This window comes from Gavia stellata, chromosome 3, assembly GCF_030936135.1.
Source record: "Gavia stellata isolate bGavSte3 chromosome 3, bGavSte3.hap2, whole genome shotgun sequence".
Taxonomy (NCBI): Eukaryota; Metazoa; Chordata; class Aves; order Gaviiformes; family Gaviidae; genus Gavia; species Gavia stellata.
Genome location: NC_082596.1, coordinates 20764909 through 20788400, shown reverse-complemented (window position 1 = coordinate 20788400; position 23492 = coordinate 20764909). Strand labels below are relative to the sequence as shown.

At 38.3% G+C, this 23492-nt stretch overlaps 1 protein-coding gene across 1 annotated transcript in view; it reads right to left on the bottom strand.

Moving 5' to 3' along the window:
• Window positions 1-22606, bottom strand: part of ANGPT1 (angiopoietin 1) — a 170486-nt gene extending 147880 nt beyond the window's left edge. Inside the window, exon 1 of the mRNA XM_059815195.1 lies at window positions 22310-22606. Coding sequence (XP_059671178.1) covers window positions 22310-22606 — 297 coding nt within the window. The remainder of the gene's footprint in view (window positions 1-22309) is intronic.
• Window positions 22607-23492: the final 886 nt, after the last annotated feature.

Below are 23492 nucleotides of genomic sequence, written 5' to 3'. Positions count from 1 at the left end.
GATTCTTTTTCACATTTGTAATGCAGTTAGCTAATGTTATTTCTGAAGTCAGTATAAGTGGATTCCGTGACAGTAAATAATAAACAAAATATGATAAAAGGATTCTTCCAAAATATATATTCTGTCATTCAAAACTGCAGATGTTTTGAGTTTCAATCAATATCCTTCTTTTACAGCACTCATGAATTCCTAGATGGGACGTAATTCTTTTTGCATCTTACGCTTCAAGATAGTATGCTCAGCTAACACAATTTAGGTATTTCTGGATCATAAGTGGAAGACAAAAAAGATTGTATATATCTGAAAGGTTCTCTTGTGCCAAAGGGATACTGAAGTCTGCCAAATTGTCTTTGGATCATGTGTTGAAATAAGAGGAAAACATAACTTACTCAGTCTCTCCATGGTATGGTGAGCATCTGAAAGAAAAGTTGGCCTCACCAGAAGTTAGACTACCTCCAGATGAAAGCTGATCTGTAGTAACTCTCAAAATCTCCTATGCTAGTAGTGATTGCTAATTCAGATTGTATTCACCACCCCTAGCCTCACTTCTCATCATAGTCCCTTGTACCAGGCAACCTAATTATCTTTGGATGCCTTCATACAATGGAGTTTTCCAGCTGCCTTCGTTTAAGTCCTTTTGGGTATTGCCCAAAGAAGGAGCCTTGCAGCTGGCTATGAATCTCTTGGGCAACAAATGCAAAACATAGAAGTAGAAGAAAAATTAAAAACAAGCATGCATTGAAGTTAGTGACAATTTAAATCAAGAATATGCTCGGAACCATATGTTTAAAATTATGTGTACATATGCAAAAGAAAACAATGCCTGTTCTGCTTGTAGTTACATTTTGTTGAACTCAGAGATGCTGTACTACTGATCTACAGCCAATATAAGCAGAAACAGAAGCAAGGCCAGTGAATATTCCAGTAAGTATAACAAGAAAGAGAGAATATCTTATGTCACTGAGAGAAATTAATCAAAATCAAATTAGTATTAACATTCCCTAGTCTTGATAACATAAAAAAGGATATTAAGATACAGATAATCCTACAAGTTCACATAAAAGCTTCTTTTTCTGCTGCAAGGAGTGTTTGAGGTATTGTTAAAAGACCTGATCATTTATCTTTAGTTGAAAAGCCTTCTACAATTTTTCAGATATAATAACATTGTTCATTGGAATTTTCTTATCATTCCTTCTTCCTACAGAAAATTTCTGTGTTTTCTACTCATCAGTGGAGTAATGTCTTTACTGCTGATGTTCCTTATATTTTTACCAAATTTGTGCTTACGTATTTTCATAGTTCATTCCCTTACATGCTATGTAACAGAGATAACAGTGGCTTGACCTTGCAAGCTAGCTCTTCCAAACTAGAAGACATTTAAAAAATTATAAATCAAACAATAGTATGCTATTCTAAATATTTATATGAACACAGCTTTTCTAAGACCTACAGTAGAAAACATGCTGGAACATATGAAGAGTCAGCTAAAATTGTACACAGTATAATAAACTTGTTAGATTTGGAAATATGCACATAATAGCAATATATAAAAACAAACTGCTTTCCTTTACGTTTCAGAAAATTCACACAATGTGGGTTTAGGCAAATATGTGGCAGCATCAGATTCACTCATAAAAAATCAATTAAATATCCATATTGTCATAGTTATTTGTTCTGCACTGAATGACATTTTGCCTGGGAACCAAGTCAAATATATGTATCAAACAACACAAGAAGAGTGTCGAGGAATTTGGTCCAAAACTCTGTTTAGAGACAAAACCCTTTCAAAATGTTCATATTTTGTAAAAATATTACAACAAACTCATCTCGGTTATTCATAGAATCATAGAATGACAGAATGTTTTTGGTTGGAAAAGACCCTTAAGATCATCAAGTCAAACCGTAAACCTAACCCTGCCAAGTCCACCACTAAACCACATCCCTAAGCGCCATGTCTACACATCTTTTAAATACTTCCAGGGATGGTGACACAGCCACCTCCCTGGGCAGCCTGTTCCAATGCCTGACAACCTTTTTGGTGAAGAAATTTTTCCTAATATCCAACCTAAACCTCCTCTGGCACAACCTGAGGCTGTTTCCTCTCGTCCTATCGCTTCTTACTTGGGAGAAGAGACTGACACCCACCTCACTGCAACCTCCTTTCAGGTAGTTGTAGAGAGCGTTAAGGTCTCCCCTCAGCCTCCTCTTCTCCAGACTGAACAACCCCAGTTCCCTCAGCCGCTCCTCATAAGACTTGTGTTCCAGATCCCTCACCAGCTTCATTGCCCTTCTCTGGACACGCTCCAGCACCTCAATGTCCTTCTTGTAGTGAGGGGCCCAAAACTGAACACATCCAGCCAGTTTTTTACCCAGCGAAGAGTACACCCATCCAAGTCATGAGCAGCCAGTTTCTCCAGGAGAATGCTGTGGGAAACGGTGTCAAAGGCATTACTAAAGTCTAGGTAGACTATATCCACAGCCTTTCCCTCGTCCACTAAGCGGGTCACCTGGTCATAGAAGGAGATCAGGTTGGTCAGGCAGGAGCTGCCTTTCATAAACCCATGCTGACTGGGCCTGATCACCTGTTTGTCCTGTACGTGTCATGTGATGACATTCAAGATGAACTGCTCCATAACCTTCACTGGCACCGAGGTCAGGCTGACAGGCCTGTAGTTCCCCGGATCCTCCTTCCGGCCCTTCTTGAAGATGGGCATCACATTGGCTAACCTCCAGTCCCCTGGGACCTCCCCAGTTAGCCAGGGCTGCTGATAAATGATTGAAAGTGGCTTGGTGAGCACTTTTGCCAGCTCCCTCAGTACCCTTGGGTGGATCCCATCCGGTCCCATAGACTTGTGGGTGTCTTAAGTGGTGTAGCAGGTCGCTAACCATTTCCCCTTGGATTGTGGGGGCTTCATTCTGCTCCCCGTCCCTGTCTTCCAGCTCAGGGGGCTGGGTACCCAGAGCACAACTGGTCTTACTATTAAAGACGGAGGCAAAAGAGGCATTAAGTACCTTCACCTTAAGCCTTTTCCTCATCCTTTGTCACTATGTTTCCCCCCGCATTCAGTAAAGGATGGAGATTCTCCTTAGCCTTCCTTTTGTTGCTAATGTATTTATAGACACATTTTTTATTGTCTTTTATGGCAGTAGCCAGGTTAAGCTCTAGTTGGGCTTTGGCCATTCTAATTTTCTCCCTGCATAACCTCACAACATCCCTGTAGTCCTCCTGAGTGCCTGTCCCTTCTTCCTAAGGTCATAAACTCTCTAAGCGCTCTGTTCAGCCAGGCCAGTCTTCCCCGCTGGCTCGTCTTCCAGCACATGGGGACGGCCTGCTCCTGCGCCTTTAAGATTTCCTTCCTGAAGAATGTCCAGCATTCCTGGACTCCTTTGCCCTTCAGAACTGCCTCTCAAGGGACTCTGTCAACCAATCTCCTAAACTGGCCAAAGTCTGCCCTCCAGAGTCCAAGGTAGCAGTTCTGCTGACCCCCCCTCCTTACTTCTCCAAGAATCAAAATCTCTTATCATTTTGTAATCACTACGCCCAAGACGGCCTCCAACCATCACATCCCCCACAAGTCCTTCTCTGTTCACGAACAACAAGTCCAGCGGGGCAGCTTCCCTAGTTGGCTTACTCACCAGCTCTGTCTGGAAGTTGTCTTCCACACACTCCAGGAACCTCCTAGACCGTTTCCTTTTCACTGTATTGTATTTCCAGCAGACATCTGGTAAGTTGAAGTCCCCACAAGAACAAGGGCTAGCAATTGCGAGACTTGTCTCAGTTGCTTATTATTCCACTATCTCTGTTAGAGCTATGCTACCACAAACTTGATGCAAAGTTGATCCATTCAGTGGTTTTTACACTGAAAATAAGTCTTATTCATGGGTTCAATCTTTGCTTTCAGTTGTAAGTGGAAAAGCAGAAGCAGGACAATTGACGGGATATGTACTGGAAGGAAGCAACTTCCCACCCAGCTCTGCAATATCGCAGTGCCCAGACCTGTCCTTTGACTCTGCTGCAGGTCTGCAGGCCAGCCTGGGATGTGCAGGTGCGTGGCTTACTGCAAGCAAAGCAAATTTATCTCTAAAGCAAAGGGACTAAGCAAATAGCTGAGCATACATATGTGTGTGAACTGACTTTGTCTTAGGTTCATATAAGGCAGATTTTTTCACAATGTCCAGACTGGTGAAGAGTTTAGAGGTTCTGTTGATTTCTTTGTCTAGTCCTCATAAAGATTATGGGCAGGAGGGAAAAAAAAAAAAAAGACTATAAGGAAAACCCCTCATTTGCAACCTGAAACCTGGATAATAATGTGGAAGTTTGTTACCTTTGTTGACTTAATGATCACAAGACTGCCCTACATACTGTCTGATCTGGGACTGCTCTCATTTTGGAGAACTTCAAAGTTTCTTAACAGGTCTAATTTTCAACAGATGTTGATTCTGCAGCTCCTAAGAAACAAGCATTGCAGCTTGTGCACCCTGATTACTAGTCATCTTTGAAAATGTAATCTATGTATGGATTTTCAATAACACTAAACATCCATCTATCCTGTTCATGTCAGGGGTAGCTCGCTCAGCCCCTGTGAAGGTCAGATTTTACATTTTTCTCCTAAAACAGTTTTATGCTCTGAATTTACAGGAGCCTTTAAACTTCAAATGACATATATCAAAAGAAGAACAAAAAAAATGCTTCAAAACCACTGTTAAATTGTGTGATTTTCCTACTGGTGATTAAACAAAGGGTTTTAACGTACATTGTGTATGTAAAATAACATTGGGTCTATACATTTCATCAGTCATTTGGATGAGTTTCTAGCATGATTCACACAAGGCAGCACATGCTCTATATTTTACCTGTCATCACAGTGGAGAGTGATCTTGTTGCTAATAAATTATACAGGACATTGTAAGGCATTTTCAACAAATTTCAGATTTTACTTTTCATTTTAAAACTTAGTGCTGTTAGATGTTTCCATACCCTCTCTGTAGCAATGGGAAGTAATGGGCTGTAACATAATGAGAATTTTTCACTTCAGGAAAGGGTTTTACTTGCTAAGAAGAGGAAATGGCTCTCTTCATTTGACAACGAGAAGTAGGTGTCAAACGGTTTGGCTTTTCCACAGGTGGCGCTGAGGATACACTGCTGCATAATGTCACTGTCCCTTTGCACATCAGGTTGGGTGACCAGGGCTGGTCTCCTAAGAAAGCAAAACCAAAAAGGCCGCTTTGGAAATTGAGTGAGAAAATGAAATAGCATGGATGTGCGCAGGAGCTCTGGCCAGTTTAATTTTCATTCCAATAAAGCAGGCAAATTCATCAAGGAGGTGTGGGGTTTGATGCATTGAGAATGAGATTCTGATGCAAACGTGAGCATCCAGATGCCTATCTGATTTAAATCAATACCATTCCACTAATCTAGATTGAGCGGTGTCAATTTACAGCAGCTATGAAATTAGCCCATCAGTAACTGCCACAAAAAATTAAATTTCCGTACAGCAATGAGATGAGTAACCTGAGAGACAGATGGATATTTACCTATCTGTATTAGTGTGAAGTATTTTGATAGCTATCATATAAACACTGAAGCTGCCTCAAGACTTGGTTTTATTGTTGGCTGTACTTAGATTTCTCGAGTGTCTAAAGGTACATCAGCTACCCCTTGTGTACCTTGGGTTTTCCACTGGATAATGAGAACAAAATTAATGCCATCGCTAAGCCTTCTGATTGCTGTGAGGCTTTATTCACTGATGTCTGTAAAATGTGTTGGGATCCTGAACACAAAAGGTTATAGAGGTATGATCAATTGTTGCCATTCTTTAAAAAATGAAGGCAAGACTATAAAGCAAGCATGGAGCCTCTGTCAATATTAAAGAGAGCTATAATAGATATATGCACAGAACTTATGCCATGAACTCTTCTTCTTTCATAATGCCAGAAATTAAACCAGCAGAGTTTGATAGGCAGTCTTGATTGTACTGAAATTACTTGAAGTTCTGCCTTTGACACCACTACAGCTAGGATTTGTTCCTAGATGCTTTATTTATATCAGAAAATGTAAGTAAGTAAACTGTTGTTCATAATTTGAAACATTATAATATTTTCTTCTCAAGTTTGTCAGTAATTCTGTAAACTTTGTTCCAAGCTAAAAATACTGTAAATGTTTACTACAATTGCATTTCACCTGTACTAACAACAGATGCATTCCTGCTCCACTGCATGCTGTATTTAATGTACATTATTCAGTTATTATGAATTGTGAAGGACAAGTGATTTAATTCTGATCTTTTTATCTGTGCTCTGTAGTTAAAATAAATATCGAAAACCTTCATTACTTGCTTCCAGGTAGTAATACTATAGAATAACTTCTGGATTTAAGAATTGGGCAAACTTTTTTCTTCCATGTACAAAAGATATCCCAAAGGAAGGCAATAACAGGCAAATTTTGTTTGGAAAGTACATCTACATCTTTAATAAACAATCATCTTGCAAAAAGCACTGTACAAAAGAATAACAGACACCTGAATTTCCTCATTTGTTAGCAAAGATGAAAAATATGAACAGGTTAAAACAGAGATTGGTTATGGGGAGGAACACTCAAGTAGCTTTTATAATTTTTTTAATTTTATCTGGTCACCTTCACAGTAAGGTTTTTTCTCAGCATGTTGCAGTGTAGAAACACAAAAGTAAAATGTATATGGGCTTGGTGACTGACATATGTTATTAAAAGGGATCATCATCAGAAGGTGCCAGAGGGATGACATATAGCCCTTTCAACCAAGTCATGTAGGCTCCACCAAGTTCCGAAAAAAAAGAGCCCCTTGTTTTCAGACAATCTCTGCAACATCCAGAAATGGATTTCCAGTATATCACTAAAGAAAACAGTGGAATATTATCATGTGGTCAGCATGATCTACTTTTTCGTTTCACAACATAATCGCTATAAGAGCTTTTTATTATGCAGATTATTTTTTTTCCTTTAGCATGAACTAAATTAGCCAGCTAAAAAATATTTTTCTTAATTAAACAAAAAACCAGGGCAGTGGAAGAAAAGTTACAAATAGTTCTCTTTGAACTCAGATGCCTCTTGTTCAGTGGAGACAGTTTGCATGATCTTTTCTATATCAACAACATTCCACATGCATATTCTCTCTATCTTTTTCAGGAAAAAAAATAGGAACTGCAGAAGCAACTGTTCACAGATAAACAAGAGGACACCAATACAGTGCATCCCTTTTCTAACATCCACTGTGCCTGTACATGGATATTACACTTGGACTTCTTCATACCCCAAGATAATACTGGAAGTTGATTCTACTTTCACTTAAGTAAGCCCTAAGACAATCACTTTGTAGCAGTCTGCTGATTTTCTCTTTATCAGCAGAAAAATGTTTTCTGGTGACATTTCTTTCAGTCTATGAAAAACTCAATTTTTTAAAAGAAAAGGAAGATTAATTTATAAATAAATAAATAGATAAAAAAGAGACAGATGACATTGTTTAACCAAGAATTCTACCCTTTTGGCTGAAAATCACAGCATTTTGGTTTGCAGTCATTGCCCTCTGCCATGTGGTACTTTTACCTGAGGTCTCAAGCCCTCAGTTTGGAAGGTCTCTAACTGGATTACATCTGCTACATAGCAATTCTGTCACACAAATATCTCACGGAAACATCCAAATAATCTGCAGAAAATGTCAACAAAAAGGATTTTTCTATTTTAAAACATTTCAGAAAAGAAACAAAAACATTTCCTGACTGGCTTCAGCAAAAGAAACACAAAAAACTCAAATGTCCCCTGAAAATACAGGCCAGATAGAATCCGAGACTAGGTTTAAATTGAGATAATCTGCCTGGTCAGTTTGAGTGCTTCTGTTTTAACAGGTATCTCAGTTCTTCTTTGGTGTTTTAAGGGACTGGAAAGAGGAATACTGAAAAAACCCAATAGGCAAAGTGGCGTTACGTTCTTTTTGACGTGAACAAAAAAGGAAATACTGAAAATACCTTTATAAAATTGTTTTCATGAGCTGTGCATCCCACTTTCAGGCCTGGGGAGTGTTGGGAGAAGACTGTGCACATAATAAAAGCTGTACACAGAATCGTATCCTCAAATGAACAAAAAAAATCTGAGTTTATCTGCTTCTCACAGACTGGACTTGAATCTTCTTTCAGCTGCAGCAGATTGACATTGGCATCATTCCACTGATGCCATTGACATGATTTCTGACTTACACTGTTGTTCCAGAGCTTTCTAAAACTGGTCTTTTTTGCATTACAAAACCACCACTGCACGTGGTATTAGCTGGTATCTTTCTAGGCATCTGGAGGAAAGAACTGTCTGGGGATAGAGACCATACTATCATCTCAGTTCTTGATGTGGTACCCCACAAATTTATGCTGACACAATGCAGCGATTGTAGAGCATATTGTGAGGAAGTACACCATCTGTTTTCTGCCTCTGCTTTTCTATAAATAACAGACTTCAGTCTCCATGGGTGCCAGGCTAGCATTTTGCAACATACATCTCCAGCCCTTTAAAATTCCTCCTGACCATCTGGGAATTTCCTGTCCTGCCAAATGGGTTTGGCTGGACAGAGCTGAGGTCTGTCTCTTACTGTTAAGAAATCCCCTTACATTAGGGGAGAGGCATTTTGAAGTAGGTGAATCCAGAGAGCCAGCCCTAAAACATAGACCTGGAACTTCTGCCACTCTTGAAAGCGCTGGGGGAAGGAGGGGGCAAGGGGTCAGCTTCGGCTAGGTGGGTTTGGGATTGGGAAATGCCCTTTGCTGGACAGGAAATGAGCTCAGATTTTTACTGCTGATTCACTGTGAGCAGCATCGGCCATGGTCCGGTCCACAGGAATTCATTAGCATCACACTACGGGTGAGAGTCGAGAGACTTTTTTTTTCTAGTTTCTAATCCTCTTGAGACTATTTAATGATAATAGTTTGAGGTTGTGGAATGTGTTGAAAACCTCCTTTGGGTTCATGTTCCCATAGGAAATTACTGTTTTTTCTAGTCATACTTTTTGGTAAGGGCTCATGCTAGCAACACCTGGAAAAAGTGATAGCAATACCAGACTAAGCCTAATAGAAGCAAACCCAAAATTAATATCCACTCTGATAGAAAAAAAACCTAGCAACTCTGACTTAGCATGTGAAGCTGTCTCACAATATAAAGCTTGTATTGCATTACAAGTAGTATTCTAAAAATAGTCTTGCTGCAGCTTGCTTATAGCCTTTCAGAAGGATTTCACTACGGAAGTGAAAACATGACAGCATTCAAAACCATGCTGACATAACTAATACTGAGGTGTCCTCCTGAAACTTAAGAAGAATGAAAATGGGAAATTTACCCTAACACACATTCCCAGTGTTACATCATGGCGAGTTATAGCCCAGAGGAATAAACCCAAGGCTAATTCTAGTGACAAAGGACCAGAGTTTTGATTGTAATTTCAGGACCTCTGCATGATTTCAGCAGCAAAATAATGAATTAAAATGTTGAAGTAGTCTTTAAAAATGCACAAAGAGGAAAAGGATGTCACACTTGGTTCATATTTTACGAATCAAGAATTCATGTTGCATCTTCATGCCCATAACAGTGCAACAAAAACATTTTCAGTCTTGCTCAATTCTGCTTCTAGAAAATACCCCAGGGGGTCAGTGGCCAAATTACTAGATGTTTCCAAGATGTGTAGGAGTGTTAAATCCTGGATCAAGGAAACTTTTTTTTTTTTTCATTTTTAGGGTTCATAATGCATTTTTTTTTGTGGGGAGCATTCAGAGGCATTAAGGTAGAAGGTAACAACTGCTGCTTTTTTTGGCTTACTGGTTTAGCATTAAAGAAATACAATCAGTAATCCTAGCTTTAAGAACCTGAATTCCAGACAAATTCTTTTATTTCTTCCTGTGTTTAGTTTTACAACACTTTTTAATGTTGGTACATCTATTGCACTTTAAAAGTCAATATATAAATACGTTGTATAAACACCTCAATATATAATTTATTCACTTCCTGTATACATAACAATATTTTTATGCTTTTAAGACTTATTGGTGGCCAGTACAGCATGTGCCATCATGGTTATCATGCATTGACAAAAAAAAGGTATCTAAGGTCATATGATCCCCTAGGTGAACTGTGCAAGGAATTCTAATTCACCTTTTTTTGATGCTTTGAATTGTTGTGACATTGGTGTCTATAGGAAGGCTTCTACAGGAAGTCTCTGGACTTCCCATTCTCATCCACTTATCCAAAAGTATAAAATAGATGTGTGCTTGTTTAGAGTAACAGAGCAATTCCCACTCAGTTCTAGCTCCTGTTGAAGTTTACTGAAAAGTAGCTATGTGCTTGTGATAACGCTCTCCAGTGGTGAAATGAAGACAATTTATCTTATAGGGGTAAAGCTTGTAATGCGCTAGATGTTTCCTGGAAAGTTCTGAGTACCATCAACTCAAAACAGGACCCTTGGCGCTTTCAGGGTCAAGTCCTTAGATCTTGCAAAATCTAAAGTTGGCAAATTTGGGCAAATGCCTTTCTAGTATTTCTGACCTCTAGCTCATCACAGACTCTCCATGGTGTTTGCCTGATGCTAGTAAATTGTTTCTTCACTTAATGGTCAAGTATATGCAGCAAACACAAACATTACTTTTGAGGTTGTCATTGACAGTTGTGAGAGTGTTCCTGGTAAGAGAGTCCCACGTTGGTGACCACCTGCATTACCACACATGGCATTCTGGTTCTACTCAACATTTCAGCTGGGAGTTGTCTTCATTTCAGATACTTCAATAACCAGTGAAATTTGGAGAATTCACTGTTTCCTCGTTAAAACATGCTGCTGAGCATCTTCTTTGACTCACTCCTCTATTCTTCTTAAATTCAGAAAAATATTTTTTCTGTTCTTTTTTTTTTAAAAATGAAAACAGTCTTATTTTAAATAAAATGTTCCTCAACTATGATGAGGTTTTTTTCAGCAGACTCCTGAAATCTGTAGTATTATGATCTTTGTAAGGCCACACAGCCAGTAATAGCTTACAGCTACATTGTTTCAGGGCATTTTACTGAACATAGTGCTGCACACCTGAGTAATTTTTCAGACTTTTCTGTCACTGCAGAAGTTATCCTATTGTGTGTGCTTTAGTGACACGTTGATACCTTGGGCAGCACACAAATTTATGGATTACAACAGCAACCTTCACCCTTCCTATCAGACTTTTAATGAAAGTCCTCTATCAACCTCAAACAGACAGACTTCTTGCTCTGAAGCAACATCCCCACCTCCCACCTTATATTTAGCCTTTTCAATCTTTCTTCAGGTCCCTTACACTTTCTATGAGATGACCCCTTCCAAGACACAATAGCTCGCAGTTACAAACTCATCTTCAGTTTCCTTGGGAGATACCTGTCCCACAACTATTTTATGGAATTCAAAATCATAAAAAAGCACTTGAAAAAGCTACATATATTCTTATTGCATTTACAGTTTACTCAACGCACAAACTCATCGCAGATATTTCACGTAGTTTACCCAAGCTTTACATTGTGTCTTTAGAGCATTGTATGTAAGCTTGCAATGAGGTGCAAGGATTTTGCCAGTGAGATGAGACGCAGAAACTCAACTAACAACCTGGTTTCAGGGAAGTCAGTGGAGTGTGAAACAAAGCCAGCTTTCTCAACAAAACTCAGTAAACAAGGATTTGAAATCACTCATTCAACAGAATACTTCTTAGTTTCAGATAGAGCCATGTATTATATCTTTGTACAGTGACTGGCACAATGGCTCATCAAGCAGTTCAAACTATAAAAATTCCTCATTTACCAATGATTATTGAATTCACTCTGCTGTAATCATCCTTCAACTTTAATGATAACCCTTTGGTACTTGGCAAACTCCTCTTGCCTCGTGTGCCTGTTCAAATACAGTTGTCTTGCTTATGCTACCCTGCATAAAACTCTGATATTGTAACAGGTACGTACAAATAGTTCTTTAACAACTGACATGAAGGCAGAGACCATAACGGTTGAGCTGTCCAATGTCATGGAGGTAAACAATGTCAGAGGAATATACAAAGAGATATTTATTGCATCAGCCAGAATTCTTGGAAAAGCCAAGAGATCAAACTGGATCATTCAAGAAAAATGTGAAGAGAAACAACCTTAATCATCGCCTCTGTAGTTAACAGGCTAAAGTGATAAAGAATTTTGCAGTCCATATCTGCTCCGCACAAAAATAGTAACACAGAAAAACTTTCTAGCAGAGCATTGATGGCCTTTCCCATTAACAGGATAGAAGTGACGCAGGAAAGATAGGTAGCCCTTGACCATTTATCTCTACTATGGTAAGTCACACGCAGAGTGAAGTATGAAGTTTTAGCCAAGGAACAAAGGGGAATAGTTCATTCAGGAAAAGATTAGGTCATGCCTTTGAGCAATTTTCCCTCTAAGCAGATCCTCAAAATTCCAGGCACAGCACCAAAGGCATCATGGTTTGGAGGCTGCCCGTTACTGTGTTGACTTGTTGATGTGGCCTCCTAGAAGGCCACAGGAATTTCCTGATGAATTAAGACTGTAGAGGGTAAATATTTAATTATGACACAAATAAATATACTTAATACGTAAACGATAATGGCAATGATCCTAAATCCTCATTTCAGCTACTTTTATCTACATATGAACGCCCAATTTCCAAAGGCTTCATTGAGTCCTTTGATGTTGGAGGAGACTTCAGAGAACCAGGTTGTATATAAAGTGTTTCTGTAAGATTTCAGAAATATCAAGTCATTTCTACACAGGTTTTTCATAGAAAATATTAGGTTTTTAGGAGAACTAGTGCTCTGATAGTGATAGTGAGATAATTATCTGAAGATCCTTGCCTTCTTGAGACAGAAACGCGTGACTCAGAAGAGAGAAGAGAAAGGCATGTAAATGACCCTATTATTCACCCTCACTGTTACCCACACACGGAGCTGATGGGAAAGTTTTAAAAAAGAGATTTATTTAATACAGTTCTCTTTCCTGCAAAAGACTTCTGCATGAGAACTAAAACTCCCAGAAGATAATTATTGCTAAAGCTATTCAAAGCTGAACGTATGAAAGTGAAAATCAGCACATTTAAATAGAGCCATAGGTGGTTTAATGCAAATTGAAAATTCGTTCAACACAATGCTTAGAAAAAAAAAAATTTACAAAGGCATTATTTAACAACAGCTACATTATTTTTTCCTAAATCTCCACTGTGCAAGACCACATTTGCAGACAAGAGATTCAGAAAGAAAAATAAACTTCTATAAGCATAGGCTGACAACTTTAAAACATTCATAAATAATATGATTCAAAGGGCAGGCAAGTCTATCACAACCCTGAAGATAAATGTAAAAGCATCTCTAGAGATTGTACTAGGACTGCTCCTTTGATTTTTGTGGGTATTTAAAATGTGTTCTGTGGATTTGGAGTGTACTAAAGGTCAAATATTAAAATACATCTCAAAATAGTAAATTTGCACACTGAGAATCAGATTTTTTCCACCTACAATCAGGAAGTAAGAACCCCACTTTGAAGGCTGGAGAATCTTTGATAATGACTGAATGTTTGTTGTAACATTTAAAATAGTGGGCAGGAGCACTCAAATGACACCACTGCTTTTCTCTTTGAAACCTTACAAGTTCCCTCTGCAGGTTTAGGCTGATGTGGATCACAGATGAGGAAACTAAAAGCCAGGCCTGCTGAACAATGTTATCCCAAAGACAGAAGTTTTGTAACATAGATAGTATCTTTCAAGAAAATCCTCTTGCACACAGAAAGCCTTTAAAGGAAGTTTAGTTGTGAAAGAAGGCCGGATCAGTCTATAAATGGCATATCAGCCTGCAGCAGAAATAGTTTTTAAATTCAAAATTGATTAGCACCAATCTGATCATCTATGCTCTTGTGTGAAAGAAGCCATGCTGTCAAAAAGAGACAAATTACCTTCTAAGGTCATTTGCTCATACTTCCAGTTTTCTCCCACAGTTCTTTAGTCTTGCCTTAATTTCCTGGCAGGGATGCTCAGAGCTTATCCTATCTCTAGGGTAATCTCTCAAGCCTATTTTTCTGCTTGGTACAGAGGGAGGAGAAAGAATTTTAGGACCCAAATCCTGAGGCAGAACAGAGTCAGAAGGGAATTCTGGAACAAGTGGATTTTGGTTGTTCCCATACGTTCCTATTGCAGAAGCAACACCTGGTGCATTATTTGCAACAAGACAGCTAGACAAAACTTGACAAATGGCAAGAATTTACTCCAACAAATAAAAATTCCCAGAAGACCTGATGAAAAATTAGAACTATATAGTTATGCCAAGTCCTATTAAAGAAGCAGATGCCATGCATGCACAAAGCACAATCAGGTTTGTCTTGCAACATATGCACATGTAAGGACAGAAATATGTCTGGGATGGGGAGTAAAAAGGTCCAATTTTTTTTCCAGAATATGTGAAAATGTTTGCTTCATAGACATTCTGGAAAGGACAAAAGCAAAGGCACGCTTACGATTTATTGGCAAGACAGTACAGGGACTCATTCACACAGAATTAATGCATGTACAATACCAAGGTTTCAACTTTTTACCAACTCTTCTGGTTTTTTTGAGCCAACAGGTCAATTCCAGAACAACAACAGATTGACAGCAGGTAAGTAGGTCTAAAACATAAGAATGGATTTAAGACACAACACTTAGTTAAGGTACATTTCCATGTACCTTAACACCAGACACTCCAAAAATCTAAATGCATATATGTGTGTATGTGCATGCATATATGTGTGCATACACTCATGCACCAGTGTGAGGTGTCCAAGGGAAAGGAATTCTGCAGACTTCTTATAGAATTTTTAATCATCAGCCACTTTTTATTCATGGATCTTCAAACCAGGTTTTCCAACTGCAAGACCATATCAGCACTTTCAGCCTATTTCTCTCTCTTTAAAGACAGGAATAGTAACACAGATCATGTGACTGACCATGTACTACGGTATAACAGACCTTTAAAGTACCTTTGCTAAAGACACAAATATTCCATCATAGAACTAGCATAGTTCTCTAACTATTACACTGTTCTTACTGGATTTTTTTTCCATTTCTGCTCCTAGAAGCTGGTCAAGGGAGTATAAGAAATTTCTCTCAATCATGTATCTCCATGGCCTAGAATACTGATTTTCTGTATGTCTTCCTCTGAGAGATTATAAAATTATCTTAATCCATTTTTTTTTGTTCGTTTGTCTTAATTCTGAAAGCAAACAATTTTTAGAAATGTAGAATAGTGCAACCTGAGCACCTTTCCAGCTGACCCTATACCTGTCTTGCTTTGACCGTCTGTACGCATATGTCTTTTCAGTGTTGAGCACAGCCCCACTGTTAGGTCTTGTTTAGACAAGGAAGTTGCATTGGTTTGACTTGCATCAGTTTTAAACAGGGATAATTAAACTGGTGCAAGTCCCTGGATAGACTTCTTATCCCAATTTAGGAGTGACTTACACTGTTTCAGATTAACCTGATTCCTAACTAAGGTTAATGAAAAGCGAAGCTTGATCTTTGTGTAGGAACATTAATGAGAATGTAGTGCAAATGTGCAACAATTTATGGCATTTCTAAGTTACCCGTCCAAGTGAGTATTCATAACCCTGGTGTTTCATAACGCTTTCTAAAATATGCACATGTGGTTACACAAGAATAACCTTCTGTTAAAGTACAGCTTGTTTCATAAGAAAAAGAACCTTTCCTGTGAAATATGAAACTATTTCAATTTCCTTTTCCTCATCAAACTTCAACCCGTTAACAAGAAAGGAAATCCTTACGCTACTGGGAAGACTTTTACGCCAGGGCTGTTTATTCAAGACATTTGAGCTGCTGGTGCTGAAGATGAGGTTCGCAGCACAACTAAAACCATGATACTGGTTCTAGAGGGTCCTCATTTCCTAGCTCTTCCTTATTTGCATCTTATTGCAAATACAGAGAAGAGGACTCAGCTAAGCTGAACTGTAAATCGAGATGAATACAAGCAGGTTGTTAAGTGCCTTCACCTTTCAGGATTTGCTTGCAATAAATCACACAAGTCAGCCCAGTTTTGATACTGACAAGTTTATTCAAAATTGCTGGTAACAATAGCTCTGAAAAACTGCCCATTCCTCACTGGTCTTCCTGAGAATCCATACAAGACTAAGCTACAGTCCTATTCATCTTAGATGAATACAGGTTGGAGCAGCAGCTGCTCGACAGCTTTTAAGAGGACTGCAAGAATGAGGACCCTTTTCATTGTTAGCAGGACATATATAATCCATTTACTCAACTGCAACCTGCAAAATATACTTAGCATTATAGATTCATATTAATTATATTTATCTGCTTATTTTTTATAAATTATTTTAGTTACTCATTTTGAAACTAATTTCCTTCCAAAAGATTTTTTAATCTCACACCATGTTCTGTAAACATTGGAAGTATTACTATCATACATAAACTGTTAATAGCACAAAATACCTTCCACCAGAAAGACTCCAAAAGCAACAGAGAAAATAACATATTAAGCCTCCCAACAGCCTTGTGAAATTGAGTAGTAGTACTATATCTGTGTTAGAAAAGGGAAACAGGAATACTTAAAGTTTACGATTTCCTTGCAGTCACAAGGGAAGTCTATACTACAGACATGGACAGAAGTAAAGCTTAAATCTGTCCCACTTAACTGAGGCATTTAAATAAGGAAGCAATCCGCTCAGGATTTCCCTGGAGTCAATGAAGAGGATCAGGGACTTCCACAGGACAGTTCAGATGTCTGGCTCTTCCTCTGGGCTTGCTACTGTCTCTTGACACAGCACTGAGAGATTCCCCACAGCAAAGAAAAACCTATCTTGGGTATCTCAGGGTTTTGGCCAGAAGTTTGGGTGGGATGATGCAGGCCTAAAATACCCAGCTCTATACTTTTCCCACATGGGCTATCTTTTTTTTTTTTTCCAAGGCACCCAGCACTGAAGTAGAGATTGCTTCCAAACCACAGAAGAGAATGGGAACGATGAGTTCTCAGCACCCTCAAAATGACATGCCATTTACTTTATATCAGTTTCATTTAGAAAAGCTCTCAGTGCTCCAAATGAGATCTCCCACTGGGCATGTTGGTTGGACAGTTCTGATGACTAATAAATGTAATATTTTATTGTTACCAGAAAGTTCCTAATTACAGCTGTCATCACTGAAAATAAACACATTCAGGTTCTACTGCACATTATGATAAAGACTTCTGTCCAAGCATGGGAAATATTTTTTTAAGTAATTTGCTACCAAATGTGGCAACATGTGAGACTGCCCTTCAGTCTACTTCTCTGATTCTTCTGCTTCTTAAAAAAAACATTGCCAAATAGGTTATCCCCCAATAATGTAAAGCTTTCAGGCATTTCCACATTTGAAGTCTTGCCTCTTTCTTGTGGGTACCTCGGAATATCCCAAGGACTTCAGCAATTTGATTAATAAAGCTTTGAAATGCAGTCATATTATTGGCCAAGAGTTTTTTTGGAGGTAAATAAACAATTTTGGTTTTACACTCAAATGTGAATTTTCTTACAACAAGTTTGTTTCCGCTAACTTATTTTTGCTCCTTAAATTTGGCTTTTATATATATTTACCCATTGAGTAGTACATGCTGTATAAGTAATCCCACTAATTTGAATCCCACCATTTGTTTCGCAGCTTGTTTGTGGGAACTGCACTTCCAACGTCACTAGGTTTGGATATGAGAATTCATTGACTCCAAAGCAAAAAGGACCACCGAGAATAGTAAACAGCCTCTGGTCTAGACAAGAAATCTACGTTCAAGCTGGCTGCCAAATAAGAGGCTAGTGGCCAGTTTTGGATGAAGCTTTCTCACTGTTTCCTTTTAGCCCTGGTCCACCTTGGAAAATGAAAGATTTACTGGAAAGCCATTCCTTACACAGCCCTGCTAGTAATGCTCATACAAGCAGAATGGCAGATTCCAAATCTAATGGCCTGCTTTTATTGTGAAAATTAACAGGACTTCATCATGGATCTCCAGATTGGACTTAACATCCAAATATTATGTGGACTTTAAGGTCACATGTTACATTACAAAATGCCCAATGAGCCATAACCATAAATAAAATGGAATTTTTACTATTTCTTGTAATATTTGAACTAGGGAAAACTGGTTTCTTAATGCGACAAAATTTTACACACACTATGGCCACCTCCATCTTTATGTTAACATAAATTTACCTCATAGGATACTATGACAGGTCTTTAGATCTGTCCTCTTCAGGGCGGGCTCTGTCACACTGTCACACAGCTTCACAGCAAGAGTGACATGCAAGGGATTTTCCCATCTTCAGCAAACCATGTAAAATCCAGGGCAAAATCCAGCCACTCCACACACATAAGCATATTATTACTATTTTGTTGCAGTGGTAGGTCCTGCTGGTAAAGACAGCAGAGAGGGGCAGACTTTCAACCGAGCCACAGCACACAGTGGCAGACACCAGTCTTTCCAAAAGCCAGTTTCTTCCATACAACGACTGGTCCCCCTCAAAACCTAGATTCCTTACATGTTTAAAACACAAGTGAGCACTTGCGGTGTTACTTCTGCAAAATAAGGAAATCAACAAAGAGCACAGAGAATGCCATAGACAAATAATTTATCAAAACCACAGTGAGAATAAACTTTAAAGTCAATATCAAATGGCTACAGATACCCCAGAAAAATTGCTCATCATTTCTTTCTTTAATGACTGAATCCAGCTCATCATTTTATACTTCTTCTGTTATAGCTGGTGACAGCACAGGCACTTTAAAGGGAAAGGGAAGTGAGTTGAAGCTTCTTTATTTGGTTTAAGTGTAGGGGTACCATCAATATTTGCTGAGAAAAGGAAAAAAGAAAATTCTAAGTTTGGATACTGGCTGACAAACCAGAATGATTGTAGTTCACTTTCAACTCAAATTTGTACATCTGTGTTGGCTTCTTATACTATACTATTATTAACGATTCATTTTAAACTTTTATGGTATTCTGCTTAAGTAATGATCAGAAAAAAAAGAGTGGATCATATAAAACTCATTTGTTACTGTAATAACAATTATTACTACTATTTGGACTGAGGGATAAGTATGTGAAACAGTCACCTATAAAGCTATCCTAAATGTATAGTGAGTCCATCGATACCGTAAGTTCAGCAAGGTGACTAACAGAAAGTTCCCAAGCAAGACATGATGATAACATTTCATGCAACTCCTCTTTGGCAATACTTAAATACTGCAATTAAATACCAAACAGTATCACGTGTGCCAGTCAGTTACTGCAAGAAAGAAAATGTGATGAACTGTTTGTTTTGAACTATTAGTATAAACATATTGCAGAAATTAAACCCAAGCTTAAACAATGGGGAAAGTTATCCCGTATTAAAATAAACAGTTCTAGGAAAATCGCTAAAAATGTTTACCAAGTCATCTTCTTCCTAGCAGTTTCTGCACAGAGCGTATTGCCATGTCCCTGGTTTGTCAACCAATCCCAGTTACACTGACTATAGATATGCAAATGCTAATGGACAAGGCTGGGACTTAATTGCCTGTAATTGGCAACCCAAGCCAGGGCGGTTTTATCTACAATCAAGCTGGTAGGTGATCAAAGAAGCACTTTTGGTTTTAAGCATTAAAAAATTGCCTTTTTAAAAAAAAAAAGAATACTTGTTTTGCTTCTAGAAATCTGCTAGTTTAGACAACAAAGAAAAACATTTTTAAATTAAAATAATAGAGTTAAGAAAACCATGATTCTTAAAAACTTTCTCAATAAATACTCTTCCAATATTGCAGACTAGCATTTGTGCTGAGAAAATAATTCACCCTGCCAAACACTGCCTATGTACAATTTTAATGAGAGTGATATATAATACCTGAAGTAATAAACATATTTCCTTTATATAAGTCAGAATATATCTCAAATTCTTAAACATTATTTCTTATTATAACTATTCACTTCCAGTCATAAACCTATAACCATTAATTATTCTTTACTTTGTTCCCAGCAGGTGCATTGTAAAATGCTGTTTAGTGTAGCAGCAGTTATACCTGATACCAAAAATCTAGGGGGAAAAATAAAGGCAAAGCATAAAAATGAGATGCGAGATATCTACATAATATATTCATTACACTTAAGCATTACCCTTGTTTTGAAAGGAAATGAGTTATGGCTGAGATAATGGCTGGAAATGAGATGCTTTGTAATGGCAACAACAACAACAAAGCAAATTCAGTATTCAGAGATGCTATAATGGAGCTGCATCAACCTCATTTGTTCAGAGTGAGCCGTACTCCATCACACAGAGAAACGGGTCCTTTCATTCCAGGGAAAATTGACACATGGGGATACGTGCACAATCCCAGTTTTATGTAAACCCCTGGGAGCAGAGGGTTGGGGGCTGGGAAGGAAAGGAGGAGGGGGATGGTTCTGCTCATAGTCAGTTTTACAATCACTGCAGAAGAAAACAGTCCTCAGATATAAACCCCTTTCATTGGGCTTCCTACCTGTTTAATCACTTCCCTCCAAAGTGTGAGAAGACTAACCCTAACTCAGACATTCACACTCCAGAGACTCATATTTCTTCATGTTCATTTCACAGTGAAACAGTGATCTTAGTTCAGTCTCTAGTGGACAAACACAGAATAAGTAAAGTCTTCTAAGCATGATTCAGCAGGCAATTTGCTCAAGTAAAATCGTGTGTGCATAAACACAGATAACAACTTTCCTCTTTTTAGTGCTTGCCTCAGCCTCCCAAGATACAGTAAAATAATTTCTTAAGAAATGCTTTCCTCTACAAAAGACATTCCCTCATTTCCAGCCGTATATTCCCCAAAGCAGACCAAGATATTCAGAAATGAGGAAAGTAGTCTAAAAAAGAAATGCTCAGTTATGTTTTATTTTATAGTCATATGTTTAGTGGACAGAGTCGTGTCTCTCTTGCTAAGAGCCAGATATGCAAAGAGCACAATTAATTTACCAAGAGATCAGGAAATCCTCTCTAAAGATTTTAGTAGGGTTAGGGGGATGGGGACAGCTGTATATGCTTTTTAACATATTTCTGTCTTGTATACTGTCTGGATGACACAAAACTTGTAAATGAGATAGGTAACAGTAACTACGCTAATATGACTTTTTAGCCCACCTAGTAGTCTTCGCTAGATTTTTATTGATGTTCATTCTTAGTATGAACTTGTGTTAGAGTTAAATCATGTATCTCTCAAATGGGTACATACAGCAGTTTTCTTGTGCCATCTTACACGACTAGTTGCATCACTCAGTTGCTCAATTTTCTAAGTTTTGCCAGGTCAAAATGCCAGTGTGAGAATGGGAATATTACAAATAACTTTGTATACAAAGACTGACTGACTATTTATTTTTACTGGTCAGCTATGCCAAGGCATTTTCATTACCAAGGCAAGGACAAGATCCTGCAAGGTATGTAATTTTACACAAGTGAATTATCCTGTTAAGGTGAATGGGACTGCTCATATGAGTGAGAATTACTCACATATTTAAGTCTTTTCAGGCCCAAACTTCAGCTCATACATAAAATACTGAAAAGTTCATTAGAAGTTTAGAGCTACTGCACAAATTCTTAAAAATAATTACTTCTGCTAAGTTACTGCAACACCTTCAAACCCATTTTTCCCTTTCTATGAAAGAATGCATGTACACACACACAAATTAAAACAGGCTGTTTCAAGTCCAGTGTAGTCTACACAGTTAAAAAGTTTTACTGCGATGTTTTAGGAGTGTAAATGCCTATATACTTTCTTCTTTCTTTCCAGCAATTAGCTGGGTAGAATAGCATTACAGGATCTATTTATGGGGGAACAATGATATTCTTAACCCAGTGCCTTTAAATGCTGATTTTTTTAAATGATCCCTTTTGCTGTCAGAGTAGCAGGTATCCTGCATAGCATCTGATCTGAAGCTGTGAACTATAAGTAGAGTTTCGAGGAATACTTAGCAAGTTCTGTCATTAGAGTGTCTGGAGGATTTTTGTGTTCTCTGGCTCACAAACATCCATAGGCTCTTGAGATAAAGCTTTAAGAAGTTGCATCTTTCAGTAACATGAAGAAAATTCTGCTCCCGAGAGCCATGTCACTAAGAAGTGTGCACTCTGGCTGAAACATTTTTCCCCCCCACAGCCACGAACTAGATCAATCCTTATTACCTCAGTTCTCACAGAAACTGATCAAAACTTTGAACAGCCTAAGCATCACCAAAAAAATCCGTTTAGTGAGAAATAAAAAAAAGAAACACTTACTTTTTGCAGCCACTGAGTGTAATTTTCCATCACATGTTCCAGATGTTGCAGTTTCTGGGAAGAGAAATCCTGTTCCACGTGAGGAGCATCTCTCTGAAGAGCATTTGTGTTGTACTGGTCTGTCGTGCTTTCACGACAGTTCCCGTCCTGTTCTGGCAGAATGAAAGTATAGGTGCACTGCCCATGCTGAATCCGGTTAAATCTTCTCCCACTGGCTTCTGGACCCCGACGCTGGTTATTACAACCTATATGAGCAAGAATCGCTGCCAGGAAAGCAAAGGAAAGGAAAACTGACATATTATTATTACTTTCCTTTCCTACTTTAAGAAAAACTTTTTCTTCCTCGTTCTTTAAATTTGTTCTTAATTTCCCTTGAAGTTTTTGGAAAAAGGACTGGAGAAGCACACTTTAGGAATCAAGCTTGGATAAACTGTTATTTTTTTAATTTCACTATGAGGATAGCTTCCTTAGTTAAAATTGGGAATATTTATTGCATAGTAGTTAAGATTTATTGTTTCCTCTCTGTTACAGTCCAGCATGTAGCCTGCTTTAGTCAGCTGCATATGCATATCCCAGTCTCTTTCCCCTACACTATCTGCTGCAGAACTGCTATTTTCTCTCAGACTTCAGTGAGTTTTATTAAGGTTGCACTTTCAAGCCAAGCTGGAAGCAAGCAGCCTTTCACAAGATGACTTGACAGGAATGCGTGTATGAGTGCGCCCCTATGCTAAGGACGGCTGATGGCTCGGTACAGAGGGATCATCTTACAAACTGGCTGGATGCATGACCTCAATCATGCATGGCTTTCCAGCCCCTATTGCGTACAACTGCTAAGGGCTTTTGACGAATTCACGTACGTTTAATAAGTAAGGCAGTCCACCTTAATACACTTCATATGTTCACACTGACCTATTAAAATGTAGATAAAGTGTAGAAGTTTGTTGTAATCCCTCTGTAAATATACAAAGCGCTGAAATTAAAAATACTTTCGGTTCTGTGCTGCTCAGTATCTATTAAAGAATTCTGAGTCGGGCAAATGACACTTATGGGAAAAAAGTTACGCTTAACCCTCACATGCTTTAGCTACTTTTCTAAGGCAATTGTGTTTCTGTAGCAGAGTTTGCGGAGAGGTTTTTTTATAGCATATAATGAAATTAAGGCTGGCAAATAGTTATGGGAAATG